Source organism: Myotis nattereri (genome assembly GCF_964212035.1).
Source record: "Myotis nattereri genome assembly, chromosome: 3".
Lineage (NCBI taxonomy): Eukaryota > Metazoa > Chordata > Mammalia > Chiroptera > Vespertilionidae > Myotis > Myotis nattereri.
The window spans coordinates 149,621,869-149,641,361 of NC_138077.1; the positions used below are offsets into that span (position 1 = coordinate 149,621,869).

Here is a 19,493-nt window from a genome sequence, read left to right on the forward strand (position 1 = left end):
TTCTACAGACCTTCCGACTCCGCGGAAGCAAAGCTATACCCCTCCAGATGGAGGATCGAGATGTCCCCCGACTCCTCCCGCCCTTGATCCCCTAGATCATGCGGGCGATTACGATTACAGATTTCAGAAGTGAGCTCACACAAGATAGAAACAAAACACACACGTCACAAACAGGACCTACCACGGTCAGTCAGGCCCCTCCAGACTGGGGGGCCCCTCAATGGTGTTGGGGATCCCGGACAAGCCCCCAAAATGTTATGCCCAGATTTCAAGATACCCAAAAAACCACGCCAGGGAGCCAGTCCGATGCAAAAGCAGAGGGTCTCTTATACAAGCTCACTTGGTCCCCCCCTTGCCTCCATTACTGGGTGCAAGAGAGAGCCCCGAATCCCAAGAGAACAAAGAATTTATAGGGCTTGGGGTCCGGGGGCAGGGTGATGCTAGGGTCTGGTTACACAAAGACAGGGGAGGTGGCCAGCATACTTTTGGCCTTCGGCTAGTTTCCCCCGCTTTCCCATTGGCCGAGATAAGGGCAGGCTGAGTAACTGATACACCCTGCGGCTTTTTCTTGGAAGAGGGGTTAAGGACACAGCCATCAGTCCTGCTCTGTCCTTTCAATCACAGTCATTCTGCAATCACAGCTGTCTCCCCTTCAAGATGGCGCGGCCTCTGCGGCAGGGCCCGCTGCTCCTGGAGAGATTTCAGCCACTGTAGAGGCTGCCTGGTCACGGGGGGCCGGTCCACCAGTCCCCAGCAGTCCCTTGAAGTGTACCTGTCCCTCACTCAAAATACTGACACTCCCCACACGTCCATGCACTCTCCTTTCATTCTCTCTCTCAGACTATCTAGCAGCCTGCAGACCCATCCACAGCCATCCTACTTCCCCTATTTTTTTTTTTAAGGAAATGTATATTTTCTTTAAGGAAATGTCTGTTCAAGTCCGTGGTTCACTTTTTAATTGGGTTGTTTGTTTTCTGAAATTGTGTTGCAGGATTTCTTTATATATTCTGAGTATCAATCCCTTAACTAAGAAATATTTTCCCCAATTCCACAGGATACCTATGAAACGTTGTAGATTGTATCCTTTGACTCATAAAAGTTTCAATTTTGAATCCAACTTAACTATTTTTCTTTCATTGATTATGTTTTTTGTGTCATATCCAAGAAATCATTCCAAATTCAATATTATGATGTTTTCCCCCTATATTTTCTTCTATAAAGTTTATAGTTTTAGCTCTTACATGTAGGTCTTTGAAAGATTTTGGTTAATTTTTCAGAAAGAAAGCTTTCTATCTTGCACCACTGAGTGTGATGCTGGTTGAAGGATTTTCATATATGGCTTTTATTATGTTGACTTAGTTTTCTTCTAGTCCTAATTTGTTAATTTTTTATAATAAAAAGGTGTTGAATGTTTTTATGTATTGTATATTTAAATTTCCCTGTTTCTCTGTAAAATCAGTACTGATTACAGTTTTTCTTTTTAATATATTTTTATTGATTTCAGAGAGTAAGGGAGAGGGAGAGAAAGTTAGAAACATCAGTGATGAGAGAGAACCATTGATCGGCTGCCTCCTGCACACCCCACATAGGGATGGAGCCCATAATCAGGGCATGCGCCCTGCCTCGTAGTCGACCCATGACGTCCTGGTTCTTAGGTTGATGCTCAACCTCTGAGCCACGCCAACCAGGCTACTGGTTGTAGTCTCTTCTTATCTTGATTATGTTCACGTTTATCTCCATTTTAAGACACAGCTGCTATGAAAACTCCACTCCCTCCCTCTCCTCTCCCCTGAAGGCTTCTCTCTGGGCTCCACGGTTCAGTCTCACACCAAAGGCATCTGGATGTGGTGTGTGCCTCACCCTAAGAAACCAAACTACACCCTAGTTCTGCTTGACACTAAGGGGCTAGGAGATGTAGAGAAGGTAAGTACTGAAGATTCAATTTGGAGACAATCACCTCATCTCTAGGTATTGTCTACACTATTTAATATTTTTTCTTTTCTTTTTAAAAATTTTATTATTATTATTTTAGTTTTTATTCAAATAAGAGCTGACAACCATATGTGTGTTTTTTTTCATTTCTGTTTATATGCTAAGAGACCAAATTTTGCAAGCAGGGATCATGAAAATATAAGGCGGAATCCTAGAAGAGCATAGTGGTCATTAGATAGTATTCTAATTATTAACAAGAGGCTATAAGCTAAGCCAGTTAACACTGATGCATAAAGGTACTACAAACAAACTCAGCCATGAGTCTATCCTACAGAGAATTTAGTTAAGGATTAATGTTCGGAATTCCTAAACTCTGTCATTAACACAGTGGCCTTAGCAAATTATTTCACTTCTTTTACCCTCAGCTTTCTGATCTGTAAAACCGATACAAACAGTCTATATTTGCTTCATAGTGTTGTTTTGACTATTTAATAAGAATGGAAAGTGTTAGGTGAATAATAATGACTAGATAAAATAGCTATAATTATTATTACTCTTACATAAGTCAATTTTGTTGTAAGAACATAGAGAAAATTAAATTACATTTAAGGCTTTAGAGTGCCCACCAATCTGGACTATTTGTTTTGCAATTATCTGCGAATGGTCATAAGAGGACCTAGTGAGAATCAATGTAACCAAAAACACTAATCAGAAGACTATTCAAAGTCCAAGTCCTGCTAACAACCATTTTCATTTGGATTTGTTTTCCTCTTATAAGTCATTAATCTAAAAAAAGCCACTCAACTAAATGAGCATCCATTTACTACTGCTGATCTGGAAAGTGCCATGAGAATAAAACATAATCCTGGCCCAAATATGTTCTAATTTCCAGGGTGACAACCAAAATGACTCCTGGATCTTTGCCCTGGCAATACTGCTGAGCAGCACCTTTGTGTACAATAGCATGGGGACCATAAACCAGCAGGCCATGGACGAAATGCAGTATCCTTTTTGTGGTGCAGAACAGCATCAAAATCAGAGGGGAGACTAGTACCTAAATACCAGCTCCCTGAATGTGAATCCTGGCTAATCAAGCACATAAAGAGAAAGTATGAAAAATACTTCAAGGGCAGGAAGAATTAACACTTGGGTTAGAAACAAAGCCAAAACCAAGGTTTGGAATATGTGGGACTAATATGGCATGAGGGGCACTGTACTTTTACACCATTTTCCTTAGTTTGCTACTCAGCTATGTGACAGAGCTGACAGATAAAATAAGGGCAAAATCTTCACCTGATGCAAATGAGGTTGAGGATTCAGCTGATTTTGTGAGCTTCTTTCCAGATTTTGTGTGGACACTGAGGGATTTTCCCCTAGAATTGGAAGCAGATGGGCAACCCATCTCAGCAGATGAGTACCTGCAGAATTCACTCAAACTCAGAAAAGGTAAAGGGGACTGAGATCTGATTTTGGGAATCACAAGCCATTAGAAATGATTATTTTTTACCTTTCTATTTAGTGATATTACATGTACAGTTTTCTACTTCTCAGCTGCCTAGTTCCAAGAATTCATGCTTGTTTAATATCTAAATTCATAGATTTGATTTTGAATTATCTTCTCCCATGTTCTAAGAACAAGTTTCTTTTTTTCTTTCACCTTTCTCTGTACTGTGACCAGATTAATTTTATCTCCCTGCTTAGGGTTTGTGATGCTGTAATTAGCCAAAGAATATGGAGTAGAAAGGGCATTTATTTAAAGAAAATAAATTAAGGCATAACAATCCACTAAGCCAGGGGTTGGCAAACGATGGTCAATATCTTACAATAGGTTTTACTGGATGAATACTATGTAGATTGTCCATGGCTGCTTCCATGCTGTAATAGCAGAATTGAATACTTGGAAAAGAAACCACCTGACCTGCGAAGTCTAATATATTTACCATTTGACCATTAACAGAAAAAGTTTCCAAGCCCCTATATTAAGCAAAGCCCTTTTTTATCTTTCTCCAGGTACCAGTCTTAAAAATGAAAAATTTAACCTAGCCCGACTTTGTATCCGAAAGTTCTTCCCAAAGAAGAAATGTTTTATTTTTGATCGCCCCACTCATCGGAAGAAGCTAGGCCAACTTGAGACAATGCATGATGATGAGCTGGACCCCGAATTCGTGCAACAAGCTGCTGACTTCTGTTCCTACATCTTTAGCAATTCCAAAGTCAAAACTCTTTCAGGAGGCATCCAGGTCAATGGACCCCGTGAGTCCTCTTCCCGGTCATTACTCTCACTGTTAAGACTAAAGGAAGGTGGCATAGCATCCATCCAATTTCAGCTTTGAAAAATGCAAATCTACTACTCTTAGAGGCACTGTGCATGAAATTCGTGCACTCAGGGAGTTCTCTCAGGTCGGCCTCCGCCCTCTGGCAGTCCAGGAGGGAGAGGCTCCCGCCACCGCCCCACCCTGCTGTGCTTGCCAGCCGTGAGCCTGGCTTCTGACTGAACAGCACTCCCCCTGTGGGAGCACACTGACCACCAGAGGGCAACTCCTGCACTGAGTGTCTGCTCTCTGGTGGTCAGTGCGTGTCATAGCAACCAGTCATTCCACGGTTCAGTCAATATACATATTACCCTTTTATTATAAAGGATTACTATGGTACATTCTAGATGACACAACATTTCTAATAGATTTTATTAGTCAGATTTTGTGGATGAGAAAAGATAGAAAAGGATAAATAAAAAAGCTCTATAGCTTCAAATTGACCTAATACACTGGACCTGTACTATCCCGTATAATAGCTACTAGAAAAATGTAGTAGTTACATTTATCTAAAATTGAATGCAGAGCCCTAGCCGGTTTGGCTCAGTGGATAGAGTGTCGGCCTGCGGACTGAGGGGTCCCGGGTTTGATTCCGGTCAAGGGCATGTACCTTGGTTGCGGGCACATCCCCAGTGGGAGGTATGCAGGAGGCAGCTGATCAATGTTTCTCTCTCATTGATGTTTCTAACTCTCTATCCTCCCTTCTTCTCTGTAAAAAATCAATAAAATATATTAAAAAATAAAAATTAAAAAAAAATTAAAAAATAATTTAATTAATTCAGATTAAATGAAATTAAAAATTCTGATTACATGTATAGTGGCTATAATATTGGATAGCACATAGAGCAGAAGACTATCACCACAGAGAGATCTCTTGGACAGTGTTCTGCTAGAATAAATAAAATTGAGGACTCCTTTTTAAATTTATTTTGAGTTTTTTAATCCTTACCCCATAATATATTTTTCCATTAATTTTAGAGAGAGAGAAAAACATCAATGTGAGAGAGAAACATTAATCAGTTGCCTCCCGCATGTGCCCCAACTGGGGATCAAACCCACAACCTAGGTGTGTGCCCTGACCAGGAATCAAACCCACAACTTTTTGGTGCATGGGACAATGCTCCAACCAACTGAGCCACCTGGCCAGGGCAGAGGACTTCTTTATAATTGTTTCACAAATATTGATTTTATAAATGCTTACCATGGACCAGAACTGATGATAGAGACATAAATGAGAGGTACATTTCCTATCCTAATGGTGCTTAGGGTAAAGCACATGCACTCAGTAAACAAAGGTCTATGGTTGCCAGAGTTCTTGTCCCAGCATTAAGAAGGATTCATGAAATCTGGAGAAGGCTGTGCGTAGATTAAATAGGATCCAGAGACGAAATATAATTTTGAAAGGCATTTGGGGGCCAGAGGAGCCTAGTTTAAAGGAAACTAAGATTTCTTTGTCTCAGAACCCCATGCTTTTTATTAACACAAATTGACCTGAGGCGAGGCAGAGATATACACTTCAAAGTGTCAGGGTTTAGTATACAGAGGCATTTTCAGATTTGGGGGAATTAGCCTACAGCTGTTCAGGTGTTTGGCAGTAGGAGGCAATAACATGTAGATTAAGATGCCCTGAGCTGTCTGGCAGCAAGCAATCAATTTAATGTATCCTATTCAGGTTGGGGGAAATGCCATCAGCCATTCCCAGATTCAGCCCTGCTGTCATGCTGGAATTGGTTTCCGGCATATGGTATCTGGAACATACGTTCTCATTGTTTGATATGTATCTATATCACCCAAGGATCTTGCCAGAGGAGGATTTAATTCAGTTGATCTGGAGCACAGGCTGAGGTCTGCATTTCTAGCAAACTTCTAGGTGATGCTGAGGACACAGATGCTGTGAGCCAAATGATTGCTGAGAGATATCATCAGATTTATAGAGGATGGACTGTTTCCTCACCCCACCTACAACAAACATTATCTTTTATTCTCTATTTGTAGGGCTGGAGACTCTGGTGATGACCTATATCAATGCCATCAGCAGTGGGGACTTGCCCTGCATGGAGAACGCCATCCTAGCCTTGGCCCAGATAGAGAACTCGGTTGTTGTGCAAAAGGCCATTGCCCACTATGACCAGCAGATGGCCAAGAAGGTTCAGCTGCCCACAGAAACCCTCCAAGAGCTCCTGGACCTGCACATGGCCAGTGAGAAAGAGGCCATTGAAGTCTTCATGAAGAATTCCTTCAAGGATGTAGACCATTTATTTCAAAAGGAATTAGTGGTAATTTTTTTCTTATGTATATATAGATTAGTGTCTCAGAAAGCAAAGTACTATCTAATCAAATAAAAGAGAAACATGCAAATTAACTCCACCTTTGCTATGCCCCAAGCCATGCCTACCAGCCAATCAGAGCAACTATATGCAAATTAACCCAAACAACATAGCGGCTGGCAGCCATGGAGCTGGAGTAAGCAGGAGGCTTGGTTGCCCTGGCGATGAAGGAAGGCAAGCTTCCCGCTTGCCCTGGCCTGCTGTAGCCTCCACTCAAGGCAACAAAGTTTCAATTATAGAAGATAAATCAATCCAAGATAACTGCGCCCAGCCAGCCTCCACTGGGAGCTTGGGTGGCTGGAGGCCGTGGCCAGCCTGCAAACAGCCATCAGCCGCTCACCCAGGATGACCATACCCTCATCGGGTGAGGGTCCCCACTGAGGGGCTTGGCCAGCCTGCAAACAGCCATCAGCCAATCACCACGGCCTGCCACACCTTCATGGGGTGAGGGTCCCTGCTGGGGGGCTTGGCCAGCCACAAACAGCCATCAGCCCCTCACCCAGGCTGGTCAGGCACTCCAGTGGGGACCCCCACACTAAAGGGGGTGTGGCCAGTCTGAAAACGGCCCTCAGCCTCAGCCCCTCACCAAGGCTGGCCAGGCACCCCAGCGGGATGCCCCCCTGATCCAGGACACCCTTCAGGGCAAACCAGCTGCTAGCCCCCACCTATGCACCAGGCCTCTATCTAATCTAATAAAAGAAAACATGCAAATTGACTGCACCTTTGCTACACCCCAAGCCACATCCACCAGCTAATTAGAATGCAAATTAACCCAACCAGGATGGTGGCTGGCAGACATGGAGCTGGAGGAAGTAGAAGGTCCCCGCTGGGGGGCTTGGCCAGCCTTGGTGAGGGGCTGATGGCTTTTTTCAGGCTGTCCACAGCCCCTTCAGGGTGGGGATCCCCACTGGGGTGCCTGGCTAGCCTGGGTGAGGGGCTGATGACTGTTTGCAGGCTGGCCACAGCCCCTTCAGGGTGGGGGTCCCCGCTGGAGTGCCTAGGCAGCCTGGGTGAGGGCTTATGGCTGTTGGCAGGCTGGCCACAGCCACCCAGCTGGGACCCTCACCCCATGAGTGTGTGGCCAGCCTGGGTGAAGGGCTGATGGCTGTATGCAGGCTGGCCAAGCCCCCCAGCAGGGACCCTCACCCGATGAGGGTGTGGCCATCCTGGGTGAGGGGCTGATGGCTGTTTGCAGGCTGGCCACGGCCCCCAGCCACCCAAGCTTCCAGTTGAGGATGGTTGGAAGCAGTTATCTGGGATTGATTTATCTTCTATAATTGAAACTTTGTTGCCTTGGCCAGGGCAGGCAGGAAGCTTGGCTTCCTTCATCACCAGGGCAACCAAGCCTCCTGCTTGCTCCAGCTCTGTGGCTGCCAGCGCAATATTGTTTGGGTTAATTTACATATAGTCGCTCTGATTGGATGGTGGGCGTGGCTTGAGGCATAGCAACGGTGCAGTCAAAATGCATGTTTCTCTTTTATTAGATTAGACTAGAGGCCTGGTGCACAAAAATTTGTGCACTCGGGGGGGGGGGGGTCCCTCAGCCCGGCCTATGCCCTCTCGCAGTCTGGGACCCCTTGGGAGATAACGACCTGCTGGCTTAGGCCTGCTCCCAGGTGGCAGAGGGCAGGCCCAATCCCTAGGTGCAGCCCCTGGTCGGGCTCAGAGCAGGGCCGATTGGGGAGTTGGGGCGCTGCCCCCTGTCATGCACAGAGCAGGGCAGATTGGGAGGTTGCGATGCCACCCTCAGTCACGCTCAGGGTAGGGCCAATTGGGGGGTTGGGACACCGCCCCCTGTCACACTCAAGGCAGAATCGATGGGGAGGTTGTGGTGCCACCCCCTGTCACACACAGAGCAGGGCCCATCAGGGGGTTGGGGAACTCCCCCATGTCACGCACAGAGCAGGGCCCATCAGGGGGTTGGGGCGCCACCACTGTCACACTCAGGACAGGGCGATGGGGAGGTTATGGCTCTACCTCATCACACACAGAGCAGGGCCCGTGGGGGGAGGGGGTTGGGGCGCTGCACCCTGTCACACACAGAGCAGGGCCCGTGGGGGGGGGGGGTGGTTGGGGCGCCGCCCTCTATCACCCACAGAGCTTGGCCGATCAGGGGGTTGGGGCGCCGCCACTCTCACACTCAGGGCAGGGCCGATGGGGAGGTTATGGCTCTACCCCGTCACACACAGAGCAGGGCCTGTGGGGGGAGGGGGTTGGGGCACTGCACCCTGTCACACACAGAGCCGCAGGGCGATCAGGGGGTTTGGGCGCTGCCCCTTGTCACACTGATCCCGGTGCCGGGAGGCCTCTCAGCTCCGCTGATGCCAGTGCTGGGAGGCATATTACCCTTTTACTATATAGCATAGAGGCCTGGTGCATGGGTGGGGGCCAGCTGGTTTTCCCTGAAGGGTGTCCTGGATCGGGGTGGGGGTCCCCACTGGGGTGCCTGGCCAGCCTGGATGAGGGACTGATGGCTGTTTTCAGGCTGCCTGCACCCCCTTCAGGGTGGGGGTCCCCACTGGGGTGCCTGGCCAGTCTGGGTGAGGGGCTGAGGGCTATTTTCAGGCTGGGACTGAAGCTCCCAACTGCTCCCTTTTTTCTTTTTTTTCTTTTTTATTCTGGGCTAGCTTTAGCTCTGAGGCTCCAGCTCTTAGGCCTCTGCTCCTGAAAGCAGGTATCTGGTTTGTTTCGGTTCTAATTGAAACCCTGTATCAACTCCAGCTCTGAGATCCCAGCTCTCTGAAAGCTGGTTTCTGGGGTTTTGTTTATCGTCTGTATTTGTTACAATGTTTGAAACTGCAGGCTCAGAGGCCTGCCACGCAGGTGGGGAATGTTGCAGTCCTCCGTCACTGAGGCAAGCAAGTCTCATGTTAGTTTCAAGCTGCCTGGCTGCCGGCCGCCATCTTGGCTGACAGTTAATTTGCATATCTCGCTGATTAGCCAATGGGAAGGGTAGCGGTCGTACGCCAATTACCATGTTTCTCTTTTATTAGTGTAGATAGAGGCCTGGTGCTTGGGTGGGGGCCGGCTGGTTTGCCCTGAAGGGTGTCCCGGATCAGGGTGAGGTCCTGCTGGGGTGCCTGGCCAGCCTGGGTGAGTAGCTGATGGCTGTTTGCAGGCTGGCCACAGCCCCTTCAGTGTGGGGGTCCCCGCTGGGGTGCCTGGCCAGCCTGGGTGAGAGGCTGATGGCTGTTTGCAGCTCTCAGTGGAGGCTGGCTAGAAGCAGGTATCTGGGATTTATTTAACTTCTATCATTGCAACTTTGTTGCCTTAAGCGGAGGCTACAGCCAGCCATGGCAGGTGGGAAGCTTGTCTTCCTTCATCGCCAGGGTAACCAAGCCTCCTGCTTACTCCAGCTCCGAGGCTTCCAGCTGCTATCTTGGTTGGATTAATTTGCATATAGTCACTCTGATTGGCTGGTGGGCATGGCTTGGGGCATAGTGAAGGTGCAGTCAATTTGCATGTTTCTCTTTTATTAGATTAGACTAGTGGCCTGGTGCACAAAATTCGTGCATGCGGGAGGGTGTGTTCCTCAGCCTGGCCTGCACCCTCTCCAATTTGGGACCCCTTGAAAAATTTCCTGCCAGTTTACAGGGATTGGGCCTAAACCAGCAGTCTCACATCCCTCTCGTAATCCGGGACTGCTGGCTCCTAACCGCTCACCTGCCTGCCTGCCTGCCTGCCTGATTGCCTCTAACCACTCTGCCTGCTAGCCTGTTCGCCCCCAACTGCCCTCCCCACTGCTGCCGGCCTGCTTGCCCCCAAATGTCCCCCCGCCCCCCGCCAGCCTGGTAACCCCAAATTGCCCCCCTGCTGGCCTGCTCGCCCCTACCTTCCAACCCCACTGGCCTGCTCATCCCCAACTGTCCCCTGCTGGCCTGCTTACTCCAAACTGCCCCCCCCACTGTCCTGATCACCTCCAACTGACCCCCACTGATGGCTTGCTTGCCCCTAACTGCCCCCCCTGCCGGTCTGCTTACCCCCAACAGCCCCACCCCCCACCAGCCTGATCACCCACAACTGCCCTCCCCTCTTGGCCTCTAACCACCTCTACCTCGGCCCCACCACCATGGCTTTCTCCAGAAGAACATCTGGAAGGTCTCCCAGTCTAATTAGCATATTACTCTTTTATTAGTATATTTGTCTGTAAATATGATTATGATTGCAGATATGAGTAGGACCAGGTAAAATTTTATAGAATGGGCCTTTTATTACAGATGGTTTACCATGTATGCATTTTTTCTAAAGAAATAAAAATTACTTTAAAAAATGTTTCAGGAAGACTTTGAGAAATTTACAGTATCTGCTTTTCTTCCAAGAAAGTTGTCACTTTTATGCCAGAGTGAGAATTATTTGTATGCTTTGTATGTCAGCATTGGCCACTGTGACTGGGGGGCACTTAGCTTGACTTGAGGGTAATTACCTTGCTCACTGTCTGGGAGGGAGGGTGTGTGGCAGAGGAGATAAATACTGGGTTCTGGATTATTCATAGATTGCTGACTTTCTGGATTGATTGTGCAAGCCCCTCCTTTTATTGATGTCCACCTTCTATTGACAGACATCTACCCTGGGAGAGAAATGAGATGAAACTCTCTTTCTTTTCATTGTAAAAAGCATTTGAATTCCTAAGGTGTGATAAGGCCACCCAGCCATCCACAGTCAAGGTACACATTTTCATGGAGGATATTCCCACTCTTGAATAAATTAAAACAATTTTTTTCTTTTAATTTAAACTTTCTTCTATAACTGTTTTCTTGTTATTTAAAAGCTAGTTGGGTTTTTTTGAAACTGCTTCCAAAGCTTTTCAAGCTGTGTATGTCCTTGGAATGAATTTATAAATAAGAATTGAGCCCAGTGGGTGTGACTCAGTGGTTTAGCATCGACCTATGAACCAGGAAGTCACAGTTTGATTCCAGGTCAGGCCACATGCCCAGATTTTGGCCTGATCCCCAGTACGGGGTGTGTAGGAGGCAGCTGATCAATGATTCTCTCTCATCATTGATGTTTCTATCTCTCTCCCTCTCCCTTCCTCTCTGAATCAGTAAGAATATATTTTAAAAAGAGAGAGAGAGAGAGAGAGAGAGAGAGAGAGAGAGAGAGAAGTGTATATGTTTGTAAATAAGAAAACATGTATTTGATGCTCTTAGAAAGTCTTATTTTCTTTCATTAAAACTTGTGCAGTATAGGGAACTCCATAAATTCTCTCAATTTGAAGAAAGTTAGAGGGAAAGGTACTAATTCAGAGTTCCTTGGGAAAATGTATCACTTATATATTTTTTTATGTTTTTTTTTAAATCAAAAACTGAAATATTTTCTATTCAGAAAATGTATTTGGATCTAAATATCTTCTATAATTTTAACCCTAAAATATCAATTTAAATATTTTAAAAATGGTTGGGATGTGGTTTTTTTAAATAAGTTAGGTTACTGGAGTTCTACGTGTTACTGGATCACCTGGGGTAATTTTCTGATTGGAAAATTAAGAATTATAGTCAGAAGGAAGGACATTAGAATTTTTAAAGAACATATTCAATTTACTTTAGAAGCCGAACCTATCTTATCATGTGACTTGTTTTGTATGTCTGTTAAACTATATTATCACATAAAAATTGCTGCTATTGGGACAAACAGTGACAGTTGATTCAGGTCATTTGAATGTCCACTGTCTGTTTTAATTTGTATGTTCGTTTTGACTCTGTCATATGCTCAATCTTCAGTGGAAGTCATGAGAACTTATTATTTTTGCCTGCTCCCTCCTTTACATTGGAAATATTCTTTTTCACTCAGAGAGACCTTAACTTTGATGTAAGGGATTGTTTCCATTGTCAACTTTTTTCTTCCTCGCCAACTAAGAGAGTTGTTGTGAACTCTTCAGTGATGCCTTCCCCAGGATATTTGCAGATGTGGTTGGGAAAAGTCATTTCATCCGGACCTTTGCATGTCAGGTGCTGGGGTGCCCGGGTGCCGCCTGGCCTGCACCCCAGCCCTCCAGCCCTCCGATCGCCATGGTGATGACGGCGCCGCAGAGTTTTATTTGTTTCAGAGGAGTATAAATTATTTAAGAATTAAAGCTATGTGCACACGGCCAAAAAAAAAAAAAAATCAGCTCCACCAGTCCCACCTGTCCCACCCGTCTGGACAGGCGAGAGCTGAGCAGCGTGGACCTGAGGGCTGTGCACCTGGAGCGACTGCAGAAGGAGAGGGGCAGGCAGGAGCAGCGAGCCAAGGAGGGCCCACAGGCCGCAGGCCCGGGGCTGGGGAAGTTACCAGAAAAGAAAAAGAAGAAAGATGCAAAAGGACCTCGGCCCTGGATCTGACCTCCACGGAGGACTTCAACGCCCTGGTCTCAGCCGCCATGAAGGCTGATAACACCTGTGGCCTCCCCAAGTGCCGGGCCAGCGTTGTGACTCTGGGCCAGCTCTGCCCACACTGCAGCCACCGCTACTGCCTCAGCCACTGCCCGCCCGAGACCCACGGCTGTGGGGAGAGGGCCCGCGCCCACGCCCGGCAGAGAATCAGCCGGGAGGTGCTGGGGTCCAACCCCAGCAGGTCCAGGGGTCCCCAAAGGTGTAGACGGAGTCGGCGAAGAAGGAAGGACACGGAGACAGCGTTCAGTTGATCAGCAGCCTAGCCAGGATCTCCAGCCAGGATCTCCAGCCAAGTTCTGGTCTGGATCTCCAGAGGGGTTCTGCTTAGGGTCTCCAGCCAGGTTCTGTGTCCATGTTCTCTTGCTAGGTTCTCCAGGTTCTCCAACCAGGTTCTGTAGCCATGTTCCCTCGCTAGGTTCTCCAGCCAGGTTCTGTCCAGGTTCTCCAGCCAGGTTCAGTCACCAGGTTCTAGTCAGGTTCTCTTGCCAATTTCTGTAGTCAGGTTCAGTCCAGGATCTTTTGCCATGTTCTCTCGCTAGGTTCTGTCTCTAGGTTCTGAGGCCAGTTTCTGTCCAGGATCTTTTGCCATGTTCTCTCCAGCGAAGTTCTTCTGTCTCTAGAGAACGTTCTGTGTAGGTTCTGTGCCAATTTCTGTCTCTCCTCGTTCTGTCTTCTTACATCTGTATTTATACCAGTTGATTCCAATCCTATCAATCTCTATTTCAAAGGTTAGGGCGTTTCTTATCTCCATTCCAGGGAGTAAAGATTATGTAGCTTAAGCATGATTGTTCGTAGTTAAAGTGATTAATTACCCGCCTGGCACTTAGTTAAGAGGTTTTTATTCCCTCCCTAACTTCAGGGGAAAATCCCTACCTGGGGAAACAACCTTTCTCAGAGAGGAGACCTTGGTTAAAACACATAGTGCCTAGAAAGTCAGCAAACATATTAAGAACAGTATGCCATACATGCCAGGTCCCTTGAAACAGCAAGGATGGACCGGCTCCCAGCAGGGAGGGAGTGCTGTACGCCGGTAGTGGGGCCAAGGACCGGTCCCTGGACCCCGCCAAGTGGGCCCAGCTGCAGAGGAGCCTGGATAAGAAGCTGGGCGAGCTGAGCAGCCAGAGGAGGAGCAAAAGGACGGAGAAGGAGATGTGAGCGGCCCTCACACCCTCCGGCCTTGTCTTTGCAAATGCTGGTGGAGGCAAGCAGCCGTCCCTGGTGCTTTCTGTGCCTTGTAGCTGCTCCGGAGATGTGACCAGGGCTGCATGAGCAAACAAGGGGCCTCTGGGAGGGGGTGAGTCCTCGGGCCCAGTGTGCCCTGCCTTGCGCTGGGGTGGGGGCGGGCTGCAGTGGCTGTTCCCTGGACCTTCCTGGGTAAAGCTGCCCCAGGTCTGTTTTGCTGGCACCAGGGCTCCCTGGGACTCTCCAAGGTCCCTCACCAACTGCTTTAAGAGAACCTTTAAGAGAGGTTCTAGAGGTCCAGGGTTGCTGCCTGGCCTGCGCCCTGGCCCTCCTGCCCTCCAATCGCCATGGCGATCGCAGGGCCACAGGCCATCCGGCAACCCCGACCACCAGGGGGTTGCCACCTGGCTTTTCGATGGTGATCACTGGCTGAGGGGTGGGGAAAGGTGGTGTTTGCCCGCCACCCAGCTCTTGCCTGCCACCTGGGTTGCTGATCACCATTCTTCCGTCTTTCCCCATTCGCCTCCCATCATTGTGTGTATGCAAATTAACCACCATCTTTGTTGGCAGTTACTGCCATCTTTCTTGGAAGTTAATTTGCATATCGCCCTGATTAGCCAATGAAAAGCATGTCAGAGAAACAGTTAATTACCATGTTTGTCTATTATTAGATAGGATAAGAAGAACCAATTTTATTATTTTTTTAAATTAAATCTTTATTGTTCAGATTATTACGTTTGTTCCTCTTTCTTCCCCCCATAACTCCCCTCCTCCCAGTTCCCACCCAACCCTCCACCCTCACTCCCCACCCACTGTCCTCATCCATAGGTGCACGATTTTTGTCCAGTCTCTTCCCGCATCTCCCACACCCCTTCCCCCCACAAGAATAGTCAGTCCATTCCCTTTCTATGTCCCTAATTCTATTATAATCACCAATTCATTCTGTTCATCAGATTATTTATTCACTTGATTCTTAGATTCACTTGTTGGTAGATGCCTATTTGTTGTCCATAATTTGTATCTTTACCTTTTTCTTCTTCTTCCTCTTCTTAAAGGATATCTTTCAGCATTTCATATAATACTGGTTTGATGGTGATGAACTCCTTTAGCTTTTACTTATCTGTGAAGCTCTTTATCTGACCTTCAATTCTGAATGATAGCTTTGCTGGATTAAAGTAATCTTGGTTGTAGGTTCTTGCTATTCATCACTTCGAATATTTCTTGCCACTCCCTTCTGGCCTGCAAAGTTTCTGTTGAGAAATCAGCTGACAGTCATATGGGTATTCCCTTGTAGGTAACTGAGTTTCTTTCTCTTGCTGCTTTTAAGATTCTCTCTTTGTCTTTTGCTCTTGGCATTTTAATTATGATGTGTCTTGGTGTGGTCCTCTTTGGATTCCTTTTGTTTGGGGTTCTCTGCATTTCTTGGACCTGTAAGTCTAGTTCTTTCACCAGGTAGGGGAAGTTTTCTGTCATTATTTCTCCAAATACGTTTTCAATATCTTGCTCTCTCTCATCTTCTGGCACCCCTATAATTGTGATGTTGGTATGCCTGAAGCTGTCCCAGAGGCTCCTTACACTATCTTCGTATTTTCGAATTCTTTTTTCATTTTGCTTTTCCGGTTAGGTGTTTTTTGCTTCTTCGCATTTCAAATCTTTGACTTGATTCTTGCACTCCTCTGGTCTGCTGTTGGGAGTCTGTATAATATTCTTTATTTCAGTCAGTGTATGCTTAATTTCTAGTTGGTTCTTTATCACAACATCGAGGGTCTCATTAGATTTCTTGTAGATCTCATTAAGTTTATCAGCAGTTTCTAGAAAACTATTGAAAGACCTTAAAAGTGTGGTTTTGAGCTCTATATCCTCCAATTCTGACATTTGTGTCCTGTTTCTTTGTCTCCGCATTTTTATGCTTTCTTGGTGCACCCCCTAGTGGTCTTTGTGCGCAGTCTTGTTGTAGTTAAGCCTTGATTGTTGTAAGTAATACTGGGGGGAGATTTGACCTCCAGGCCAAGTGGCTGTGAGAATCAGCTGTGTCTGCAGTGGGAGAACTTCTGTCCTCTACGGAGGTGCTAATCTAGCCTTTGCCTGAGGCTATCCGGCAAATGCCTCTGTGCAGGGTTTGGGCGGGACGGGTCCCAGGGGATCTACAGGGCGGGCAGAGCGAGCAGTTATGGCTGCTCTCAGACCTGTCCCCAGGGGCTCTGCCTCTCAGAGTCCCAGCAACCGCTGCAAACCTCGGAGAGAAAGCTGCCTTCGAGTTCCAACCGAAGCCAGACAGTCCTGCTTCTCCCGTTTGAGTCTGGGTCCCTAGATACTCGCCCGGATCTGGAGCTCAGAGTCTGAGACTCCCTCCCGATTGAAACAGACAACCGCGCCCTCAGCCGCCAGCCCGCTCCGCATGCACTCTGCGCCTTAGTATTTTACTTCAGCACTGCACCTCCTCTGAGTCTCGGTATGCTATTCTCTTTCCTCCTAGTTGTAGAACTTCCACTCAGCCAGCCTTCCTGTGGTTCTGGATGATGTATGTTCCGTCTTTTAGTTGTATTTTTGAAGTGGTTGTTCGAGGCAGCAAACTCCGGCGTTAACCTATGCCGCCATCTTGGTTTCCCAATTTTATTATTATTGACACAAAGCTTTGAACATATTTTTCTTTTCATCCAGAAACTAATACTCCTCATAATTTAGATAATGCATGAAGGTAGTAATCACAGCTTCTCATCAAGTTACATGCTTATTTGTAGTGGACAAATTTAATATTACAGCCATAAGCAAGGAAAAATGTAGTCTTAGTTATCTTGAGCAAGCTTATATTGAGCCACATTTCTTCCATGTGCAATCGCTGGTCCAATTTGAAAAGCAGAAGTTTCTTTCTAAAGGTGTATTTGTGGGACCAGAGAACCTAGTTCTGACCTATGTCAATGCCATCAGCAGTGGGAACCTGCCCTGCATGGAGAACACAGTCATGGCCTCGGCCCAGATAGTGAACTCGGCTGCAGTGCAAAATGCCATGGCCCACTGTGACTGGCAGGTGGGTAGCATCAATGCTGACATAAAGCCAGCAATCTCTGCCATGAACTTCACCTCCAAGAGAAAGGGTCTTCAACAGAAAGACAGGATTAGGAGGAAGGATGTGGTCCTGCTGAGGTGCCTGTAAGTTTTTACAGGGTCACAGACTGGTTTTTGAAAAGCCTTTCCAAAAATGCTGAGGTCAAGCTAACATTTTCTCTGTACTCTTTCTACTTCCTATTTTCACATTAAAGGCCCAGCTAGCAATAAGGCGAAAAGACTTTTTTAAAGAGAATATTAAAGCATCATCGGATCGCTGCTCAGATTTACTTAAGGATATCTTCCATTCTTTAGAAGAAGATATAAAGCAGGGGGTTTATTCTAAATCAGGAGGATATCGTCTCTTAATGCAGACTGTGAACGAGCTGAAGAAAAAGTATCATCAGGCACCCAGGAAGGGAATACAGGTAACCAGCATTTATCTGTCCCTCTGTTTCTCCCCTGAACCCCACACTTCCCTTCTTCCCAGTCTCCTTCCACCTCCTTTCCTTGGATCTGCTCTCTCCATGATGGCTTCACTCCTCACCCCATATGGGACCACAGCACCAACAGCTCCAAAAGTAGAGACCTCGCTCAGAGGTCTCAATCACTTACAAAGGTTTCTGCTTAATAGGATACCAGGCTTGGCCAACCTGGAGCATGTGCCCACCCTGTGACAGGGACACGTTGACCAGCACAGGGACCAGGGCCAAGCAAACAATTCCTACAGGAAAAAATGGGGGGCAAATAGGAATAAGTGCTTCCTGCGATTTCCTATTACTAATGCCATTTTCTCTGGGTCCTAGAGTGAAGAAGTTCTTCACGCATACCTGAGGTCCAAGGAGTCTGTGATTGATGCAATTCTACAGACAGACCAGAATCTCACAAAAAGTGAAAAGCTGATTGAAGGTGAGGAGCAAGTCAAGAGACTAGATAGCTTCAACAGCTTTTAAAAGTTTAAATAATTTGGCTTTGAGAACCTGGGTTCCTTAAACAAGAGCCAGATGAGCAAAGATGACTATTACTAGCCAAAGTCAGTCTCACTGGGGCAAATTCAGTCAGCAGCAACAATGACAGATAAGTTCACCAAGAGGAAAAAGCAAGGTAGTCACCCACATGAATTTGTCTTCTTCCTTTCTTCCTGGCAGTGCAACGTGTGAAAGCTGAATCTGCAGAGGCTGCAGCAAAAATGCTGGAGGAAATGCAAAAGAAGGATCAGCAGATGATGGAGGGGAGAGAAAGGAGTTACCAGGAACATGTGAAACAATTGACTGAGAAGATGGAGCAGGAGAGGGCCCAATTAATGGCAGAGCAAGAGAGGGCTCTGTCTCTTAAACTTCAGGTATGTAATGGCATCACCTAGATGTTTCCCCTTTTTCTGTTTTCTGAACACTCTCCCTGACCTGTTTGTGTGGCTATTAGAACTCAAAACCTGGAAGGACCTTGCTTGCCCACTTACACCTTTCAATCCCTGTCTGTCTGCCTGACTTGGAGCCTGCCTATGTCTGGTTATTAAAAATTTTTTTATTATCCTTTATCTCATATCCAGTCCTTTATCAGTCAGTACACTATAGTTCTGATGCATGAATTTGTGCACTTGTAGGGTCCCTTGGCCTGACCTGTGCCATCTCGCAATTTGGGACCCCTCAGAGGATGTCAGACTGCTGGTTTTGAGCCGATCCCCGTGGGTCAGGCTGAGGGACCCCACCAGTGCACTGATCCATGCACCAGGCCGTTTTTGACCCAATTCTCGCAGGCCAGCCCAAGGCACCTCACCAGTGCACAAATCCATGCACCGGGCCTCTAGTATGCATATAAGATCTTTGGTTAATCTCTTCCCACCCTCTGCCCTCCCCCCTTTCCTTAGAGATTCATCAGTCTGTTCCATGTTTTCATGCCTGTGCATTGAGCGTCTGCTCACTGGTGGTCAGCACACAGTATAACTACCAGTCGAATAGTCGAACAGTCTCTTAGGCTTTTATATATATAGACTAGAGGCCTGGTGCACAAAATTTTGTGCATGGGTAGGGTCCCTAGGCCTTGCCAGCGATCAGGGCCAATCTGGGCCTTCCTTCTGGCTGATGGCAGGGAACTTCCCCAAGCTGCCAGCTGGGGCCATCCTTTGTTCTGCATCGCCCCCTGGTGATCAGTGCACATCAAAGCGAGCAGTTGCACTCCTGGGGGGACAATTTGCATATTAGCCTTTTATTATATAGGATTCTTCAACCAATGGTAGCTATTATCTTCTAGGTATTGTAAATACTATATCTTACCTGTTTCTCTTGCTTAATATTATATGAAGCAAGAATTGCTGTGTACCTATACCT

General features: G+C 46.9%; 1 protein-coding gene across 1 annotated transcript in view; it reads left to right on the forward strand.

The window, feature by feature from the left end:
• The window catches only part of LOC308516737 (guanylate-binding protein 1-like), a gene marked incomplete at its 5' end in the record, with an annotated part of 40,640 nt that overhangs the window by 18,927 nt on the left and 2,220 nt on the right, over positions 1 to 19,493 (forward strand). Inside the window, 8 exons of the mRNA XM_081087813.1 lie at positions 1,796 to 1,923; positions 2,825 to 2,934; positions 3,182 to 3,378; positions 3,943 to 4,185; positions 6,240 to 6,520; positions 17,382 to 17,594; positions 17,973 to 18,075; positions 18,315 to 18,508. Of these exons, the coding sequence (XP_080943939.1) occupies positions 1,796 to 1,923; positions 2,825 to 2,934; positions 3,182 to 3,378; positions 3,943 to 4,185; positions 6,240 to 6,520; positions 17,382 to 17,594; positions 17,973 to 18,075; positions 18,315 to 18,508 (1,469 nt within the window). The remainder of the gene's footprint in view (positions 1 to 1,795; positions 1,924 to 2,824; positions 2,935 to 3,181; positions 3,379 to 3,942; positions 4,186 to 6,239; positions 6,521 to 17,381; positions 17,595 to 17,972; positions 18,076 to 18,314; positions 18,509 to 19,493) is intronic.